Raw genomic sequence first — 7940 nt, 5'->3', positions numbered from 1 at the left:
ATAATCCATGACAAACTAAAAGAGACTAAAAGAGGCATATTCTTATTAGAGGAGAGGAGTATTATTAAGAGGGAACATCTTTCTAGTTCACGAACTTTGTCAAAGTATCATTTTAGGTCCGTGAACTATTAAAATATCACTTGAGATCCGTCAACTATGAGTTAATATCAATCGAAGTACTTTTTTAATATTTTCAAGTTTTTCTGGATGAAAATACCCTCAATACCTTGAATGATACATATTTTTAATAAACTTATCACATACTCATATTTTTTTATAAATATATTTTTGACGAATTTTCTTAATATAATTTGACCTTTAATATTTTAACTTAATTTTGTGACATGCAAGAAAAGTTCATTCTTCAACTTTTTATAATTAAAGAATTTTAAATATTTTTGAGATATGGATACTCGTAAAAATTAATGTCACATTCAATGGACGATACTTGAATATTGATAAGAACTAAAAGTTTTAAACAAACTTTTTGATAATTTCTTGATCCCGCCAGATTTATATAGAGAATGCTGATTCTAATGAACGATTCATAAATATGAATGACGAATACAAAAATTCTATACAATTATGAAAAACGGAAAACCATTATGACTAGGGAACATGTTCCCTGTCTTTGTTTCTATCTCATCGTATCCCATTATGTTCTCCGAGATTTGAAAATGGTCGTCAATACCTCAGTGTATATCAATATTCAAGTATCGTCTATTTACTGTGACATTAATTTTTACAAGTATCCATACGTCAAAAATATTTTAAAATTCTTTACTATAAAAAGTTGAAGAAAGAACTTTTCTTGCATGTCATAAAATTAAGTGATAATATTGAAGGTCAAATTATATTTAGAAAATTCATCAAAAACATATAGTAAAGTTATTATAAAAAATATGAGTATATGATAAGTTTATTAAAAATATATACTCTTCAAGGTATTGAGGGTATTTTTGTCCAGAAAAATTTGGAAATAGTAAAAAAATACTTCGATTGATATTAACTCATAATTAACGGACCTTAAATAATATTTTCAAAGTTCACGGATCTAAAATGATATTATGAAAAAATTATAGTGAATTTATGAGGTTCCCTTAATAACAAAATATAGCTAGCAAACAGACTCCAAGGCAAAATCATCTTCATTTCAGCCTGGACTTGTACTGCGTATCTCCCCTAAATTTCAAAACCCTAGGAGTACTATTTCTCTCCAATTTGTTTGCTTCTATATTAGAAAATCTGATTGCTGTTAATACTGACTCATTGTTAAATGAAGATGCTTTAAATTTATTGTCAACATTGGAGTGATGCAGCTGAGGTTTACGGTTCAATCGCATTGATCAGATAAATTTTCTCCTATTCTATAAAGGAAAGGAAAAAGTATTAATTGAGCTATCCACTTACGAGGCCAGAGTTGAATCTGCAAATCACACTTGGCGATTTGGCAATTCCAATCATGGCGGACGAGAATCCAGATAATCGGCAGCAAGAAGATTCCGCCGTCGGAGATGGCGGTGATAAATGCGGTATTGCTGACGATACAAACACTGCAAGTAGCTCAAATTCAGCAATGGCAGATGGTTTGTCTCGGTTGATTTCATCTGTCATGACTGCCTTCGATTCCCGAGCAGAAGCCACTGGCCGGAGCCAAGATCAACTCGCCTTCGCACTCGATCGTCTCACCGGAGGTGTGCTTCTTAAAATTAGTGCTTTTAATTGTTCAATTGATGAGGATATTCATCTTTATGCGTTAATCAGTGATTTAAATTGTGCAATTGAATATATTGTCTACTTCGAATCAACTTCCAATCACAAAGCTTTATCATCAAATGGCGTTTCACTTTGGCATTGATGGTAAAGCAAATGTGCTAGGATTGTTTTTCATAGTGTGTATGAAATGGTGTTACTAATTGTAAAATGAAAGTGATGGACATGCTTGTTGGGGAAACTGTCCCTGCATCTTAGTTATTGGTATACCGAATACAGAACACATATTTTGGTTGCTCGACCGTTGAGCTACGATGAAGTACTAATTTTGTTTAGTTGAAATTGCACACCCTCAATGTTCAGTTATGCCCCCTTATTATTCTCAATGCTTTCAGAGCTTGACAAGTTGCTAGAGGATGCTCCATCGCCGTTTATTATGCAGCACGCAGCTAAGATTTCTGGTGTTAGGAAAAGGGTTAAATCGTTGAATAGTGTTTTGAAGTCCATTCAAAGGCGGATTGATAATATGGATCGGATGCTGTCTGCTGGATTAGCTCATGGTATGATATTATTCCTTCACCCTTTTTTTATTTCTATATGCGTCATTTTCCTCGTCTCAACAACACTGCCATCACTTTGATGTACATCTATCATTATGTTAATTTGTTACCAAACCAAACCGAAAGTTCTTACTGATTTTATGCGAAGGTTTATGTATTTTGGTGGGGAGGTGGGTTGATAGATGGATGATTAATAGGGAAAATGGATGTATTAAGGCTGAGAAATTTGACTCATCTTTTTTTCACCGTTGTCAAAAGTCAGTATGTCAAGTTAAAATCTTGTTCTTCAGTTGCTTGTACGTTTCTCCGGCTACTTTCCTCGTGGAGAAACAATCTGTTACCAAAATATCTTCCAATTTTCTTATGAATTGTGAGTAGGTGCAGAAGCAATGGCGGGTGAAAGCAGTGAGCAGCAGCATGCTCAATAAGGCATCACTTGAAAGCAGTGGCAGGAATTTACATCTCACTTGTTGTAGTTAAGATATTGATGGAAACAACCAATTGAGAAACTAGAATACATGCTGATGACTGCTGCCATGAGCAATCGTTTTAATCTCTTTTGGGGATAGTTTTTTGTTGGTTTGCCTAAGTATTTTTTATTTCTTCTCGTGAGAAGTGATGCATTTGTCATCTTGTACGGTGCCAGTTACTAATTCGATATGGTTGTTCAACAATACTGCCCTCACAACCCCATTAGTGTATGCTTCTCTCTCTGAAAAGTTTTCTTATCATCTTCCTTTAAATTGCAGCATTGCTAATAATTGCATAATAGCAACTCTTCCAAGTTGAAATTCATTCTCCTATATTTGTTGCCATTTTAATAAGTAGTATAGTAGTATTACATTTAAGAGAAAAACGAAAAGTATAATAAAATAGAGTAGATGAGATCTGGTTGGAAATGAAGTGATGATGATATAGTATGTATGATATGAGTGGTAACTTAGTTGGAGGGAGACAAAAGCTGGGCAGATTCTTCATCTAATAATTTGGCCCTCTTTTTCAGCATTCCCAGTCAGTGAGGTCTCTGTTTCTCTTCTTTACATGTTCAAATGCCACTCCCACCACTACCACCCTTTTTTCTCTTTTCTCAATCACACCAATAAACAATCTTTTTTGTTACTCATATACTATCTACTTTACTCACTAACCACATTACTACCTCCAGTTTTTTCACAAACCCAAAATGTCATAGAGGGATGTGCATTTCTTGAAAGAAACTACTAGTATAGTTGCATATCCCAGCAAGGATACTGACATAAACAATTAATTAATGGAGTATCTATTTTAAACATTTGAAATTTCAAATACCATTGATTTTAATTATAATGATGATGATGATATAGGGTCATTCCTTTCTTCCTACTCCACCACAACCACACCATCATATTTCATTACCTGTTAATTCAAATTTATGTATTTGAAAAAATGAGAAAGATCGGAGAAATAAGCAATGACCAAAGTGAAAAACTAAAGACAATACCATCCCACAAGAAAGAGACAAAGGAATGAAAAGCAAAAGGTGCATCTGCGTAAAGAGCAAAAGGTAAACTTGATATGTAGTATAAATATATGCATAATCTTTTACAGTCATAAATATAGTCATTTTCTGTCTTTTTTGGCAACGTGGGCTCCTGCTTGAATAATTGAGTGTTGAATTCTTGCAGAATGCAGCCTCTCTCCGCCGCCACTCCCAACTTCTCCACCACCTTTGCCAACCGGTACTCACTCTTTCTTCCCCTCTTTGCCAAAAATAATACTTCTTTTATGTTGTTGGTATGACTTGTTAGTGATGCTTGGCTGTATTTATACTGTATCCTTGCAGCATTTTCTCTGATGTTGCTGGAGACATCACAATTATTGTTGATGGAGAATCCTTTCTACTGCATAAGGTAACAATCTACTCCTCCGTCCCCTAAAAATAGGAACTTTTGAAAAAGCACTGGTTTTAATGCAAATTTGGGAAAGTAAGAGAGAGATAGAAAGAAAAGTGTGATAGTGGAAAATGGGTCCCACCTCATTAGAGAAAAAGAAATTTCCTTAAACAGGAAGTTTATGTTTTTAGGGATGGATCAAAAAGGAAAGAGTTTCTATTTTTAAGGGACGAAGGAAATATTTATTTTCCACTGCTCAATCATCTGTACAAGGAGAGTGATTTGGCTTGTGTTTGCTGTGTTTAAGTTCCCCCTAGTTGCTCGAAGTGGAAAGATCCGCAAGCTGGTTGCCGATGCCAAGAAGTCCAAACTAGAACTCACCAACTTCCCCGGAGGCCCTGAAATGTTTGAACTTGCAGCTAAGTTTTGTTACTGCATGAATTTTGTAATCACCATTGCAAATGTAGCCACCCTGCGCTGCGCTGCTGAGTACTTGGAGATGACAGAAGATTATCAAGACGAAAACCTCGTTGAGCGCACACAGACGTATCTCACCCAAGTTGTATGTCCCAGTCTTGAAAATTCAGTGCAAGTTCTATCTGCTTGTGAGAAGCTTCTACCTCTTGCTGAAGAGATAGGGATCCCGGACATATGCGTTGCTGCTATTGCCATGAATGCTTGCAAGGAGCAGCTGGTTTCGCGTTTAGATTGTGATAGTGGATCCTTGGAGTGGTGGGCGGATGATCTCTCGGGGTTAAGTATAAGTTTTTATCGTAGGGTTGTGATTTCCATGCGACAGAGTGGTGTTAGGACGGATAGTATAGTTGCCTCTCTGATGCATTATGCTGAGACATGGTTGAAGGGTATAGGGAAGCATCAGTTATGGAATCCGGCGAGAACTAGTTTGATTGAGAGCGGGCAGAGGAGTATTCTTGAAACGCTTGTAACTCTATTACCGGTGGAGAAAAACTCGTGCATTCCCTTGAACTTTTTGTTTGGGATGACGAGGGTGGCCATCATGGTGGAGGCAACATTAAGTTGCCGGGTGGAGCTGGAGAGGAGGATCGCGTACAAATTAGAGATGGCTTTGCTGGATGATCTGCTTATACCGTCGCTTCAAACAGGGGACTCCTTGTTTGATGTTGATACTATTCATCGCATTCTTGTTCAGTTCTTGCATCGGATTGAGGAGGAGGAGGAGGAGGAAGAATGTGGGTACGAATTGGAGGAGATGGGGCATGGGTGCCTGTTGAAAGTTGCAAGGCTTGTTGATGCATACTTAGCTGAGATTGCTCCTGACCCTTATTTGAGGCTTGAAAAATTCATTGCTATGATCGAGGTGCTGCCTGATTATGCTCGTGTCATCGACGATGGAATTTATAGGTCCATCGACATCTACTTAAAGGTAATCAATTCCTCCTATTACATTTCATTACACTAGTAACATATGATATGATAAAGTTGTGTTTGTTAATTAGTCACATCCGATGCTGAGTGAGCACGAGTGCAACAAGTTATGCAAGCTGATCGACTGCCAGAAACTGTCCCAAGAAGGTTGCAACCACGCTGCCCAGAACGAGAGGCTCCCGGTGCATTTGGTGGTGAGGGTTTTATACTTTGAGCAGGTGCGGATGAAGAGTGGTCTGTGTGGAGAGGGGCAGAAGATGAGCTGCAGCGGGGTGGGCAGCGCTGCCATGTCCCCACGAGACACATATGCTTCGCTGAGGAGGGAGAATCGGGAGTTGAAACTGGAGATATCGAGAATGAGAGTGAGGCTAAGTGATCTGGAGAAAGAGCAGGTGGTGATGAAGGAGGGGATGATAGACAAGTGTAGGCAGGGTAATAGTGTGTTAACCTCCATTTCTAGAGGGATTGCTATGCTTAAACAGCACAAGCTCAAACCAAGGAGAAGTAAGAGATGAATGCAAACAATATTATTTATTCATGTAATGTAAAATTAAGGGATATAATACATGGGATTAGGAAGCTTGAAGGTGCGGTTGCCTGTATACTCCCCTTGAAGATCACTCCACTGATCTCCCACATTCCCCCATATTCTGAACCCCTCTTCTGCTAGCTGCTTCCTTACCGTAGACTTGTATGCGATCGCGCTTTGCCCCTTATATGCACCACTCCTACATAAATCATTGTCATCAACGTCATCGTCGTCATCTTCTCTTGCGTTAGTTAGTTAGTTAGTTAATTAATACAAATGGAATGTAACTGAATTAAATTGAAAAGTAGTAGTAGTCTCCGTCCGTTTTATAAGAATATATGTACTATTTCCTTTTTAGTCTGTCTCACAAGGATATGCACTTTTCTTCTCTCTAATGAGGTGAGACTTATTTTCCACTAACAATACTTTAACTACTTTTTCTCTCTATCTCTTTCTTACTTTACCAATTGTGCATTAAAATTCTTACCCAATCCAAAATGCATATTCTTATGGGACGGAGAGAGTATTATTTATGTATACCTTAGAATGAGACGATGGTAGGCGAAGAAGCCCTGGGCGTGGAGATTGCGAATGGTGGCTTGGCCGAGTGTGTCTTCATCCCTCCCAGTAACGAGGAACACCTTGAATCCTTTGGCGATCAATTTGACGAACAACCTGTTGGCAAATGAAAGAAAAATAAATATAACATAAAGAAATAACTAAAGGGACACTTATCTTATCACCAATTAATTTTAGGATGTGACGTTTCTATCATGACCTGAGCACATCAGGAATTGCAGAGCACCTGGCGCTCAACGCCCACGCCTTGAACCCAACAGGATCGAACGGCTCACACCTACATAACATTCTGCGATTACTCAATGAATAGTGGAAGTGAAGTGATGCGACGCGGGTGAGACTCAACACTCACCCGTAGCGCTTCCCACTGTAGTAGAAGAGGTTGGAAATGCAGGTGTCGTCGACGTCAAGGATCCAAGCATCGAGGCCGTCGCTGGAGAGGTCGATGGTGTCAATGTAGGCGCAGATGGTGTCGACGATGAGGTTGACATCGCGCTGGTATTGGCCGCGCACCATGTAGACCTCCACGTGCGTGGAACACTCAGGGGGGACCGTGCGCCAGGCCCGTATGTTGTTCGCCTCCACACCCAGCCTCCAGCTCAGGCAGTTGTCCCACGCCTCGTCCGTGTCGCTCCGCCACCACGTGCTCGCCGCCTTCGAGCTCGACCATATCGCTACGAACACCAACATTATCGCTTCTCTCATTCTCTGCATGCTCCATCCAAATCCAACCATTTTACTACTAATATTTTACCAATTTTAATTAATTAAATACACATCAACACACATATTAATTATTCTATATATACAAGTACCATGGAGAATATTGGGTTGGCACGGCAGGACAAGTCAATGGAGGAACTCTTTCTCTTCTCTTCCTCTTTTCTTCCAAGAAATTAACACCAAATCTAGTGATGGATATATAGGAAGGAGTTTGATACCTTTTGGTGCACGTCCACGTGGCTCACCAAGCCAATTAATAGAATTGTTGGTCAACTCTAAATTGGACTTATAAAAGTCCTAGTGTGAAAAGCATATGCAATTTTAAATCAATTTTGGGTCCAATCAAAATAGAGAATTCTAAAAATGATAAACTCCACTTTCCTATATTTATGTAGTACGAAGGAGAGAATCAAATTAGTCCAATTCAAATTCAATCAAAAACACAAAATTAAATCTCCACTCACAATGAATTTTCCATAAACAAAGTCACCGAAATTAGAGAGCACCTAATATATTCTCCATTTGTTTAATGTAACTAGATGATGTGGAATGAAAACG

The 7940-nt window shown here is 38.5% G+C and overlaps 3 protein-coding genes across 7 annotated transcripts; 2 read left to right on the top strand and 1 right to left on the bottom strand.

The window, feature by feature from the left end:
* Positions 1-1135: 1135 nt before the first annotated feature.
* On the top strand, positions 1136-3752 carry LOC121795663. Of its 4 annotated transcripts, none has more exons than XM_042194212.1 (3): positions 1136-1694; positions 2109-2273; positions 3617-3752. In XM_042194212.1, the coding sequence occupies exons 1-3, from the start codon at positions 1463-1465 to the stop codon at positions 3673-3675; spliced, it is 456 nt and encodes a 151-aa protein (XP_042050146.1). In that variant the 5' UTR covers positions 1136-1462; the 3' UTR covers positions 3676-3752. The 4 variants fall into 4 exon arrangements, with proteins under 4 accessions (XP_042050146.1, XP_042050149.1, XP_042050147.1 ...); XM_042194215.1 differs by lacking the exon at positions 3617-3752 and adding an exon at positions 2658-2992; XM_042194213.1 differs by lacking the exon at positions 3617-3752 and adding an exon at positions 2652-2992.
* Positions 3676-6155, top strand: LOC121795660 (BTB/POZ domain-containing protein At3g08570-like). The gene is made up of 5 exons (XM_042194208.1): positions 3676-3816; positions 3938-3991; positions 4096-4162; positions 4452-5549; positions 5623-6155. Exons 1-5 carry the CDS (start codon positions 3779-3781, stop codon positions 6064-6066), a joined length of 1701 nt encoding a protein of 566 aa, XP_042050142.1. The 5' UTR covers positions 3676-3778; the 3' UTR covers positions 6067-6155.
* Positions 6064-7592, bottom strand: LOC121795661 (acid phosphatase 1-like). 2 transcript variants are annotated; one of them, XM_042194209.1, is made up of 5 exons: positions 7475-7592; positions 7012-7367; positions 6859-6948; positions 6621-6755; positions 6064-6279 (listed from the first exon to the last, which is right to left on the bottom strand). In XM_042194209.1, exons 1-5 carry the CDS (start codon positions 7475-7477, stop codon positions 6102-6104), a joined length of 762 nt encoding a protein of 253 aa, XP_042050143.1. In that variant the 5' UTR covers positions 7478-7592; the 3' UTR covers positions 6064-6101. The 2 variants fall into 2 exon arrangements, with proteins under 2 accessions (XP_042050143.1, XP_042050144.1); XM_042194210.1 differs by having other exon boundaries at positions 6859-6936; positions 7012-7374; positions 7475-7583.
* Positions 7593-7940: the final 348 nt, after the last annotated feature.

This window comes from Salvia splendens, chromosome 3 (genome assembly GCF_004379255.2).
Source record: "Salvia splendens isolate huo1 chromosome 3, SspV2, whole genome shotgun sequence".
NCBI lineage: Eukaryota > Viridiplantae > Streptophyta > Magnoliopsida > Lamiales > Lamiaceae > Salvia > Salvia splendens.
The sequence above is the reverse complement of the archived record's forward strand: the minus strand, read 5'-3'. Positions and strand labels throughout refer to the sequence as shown.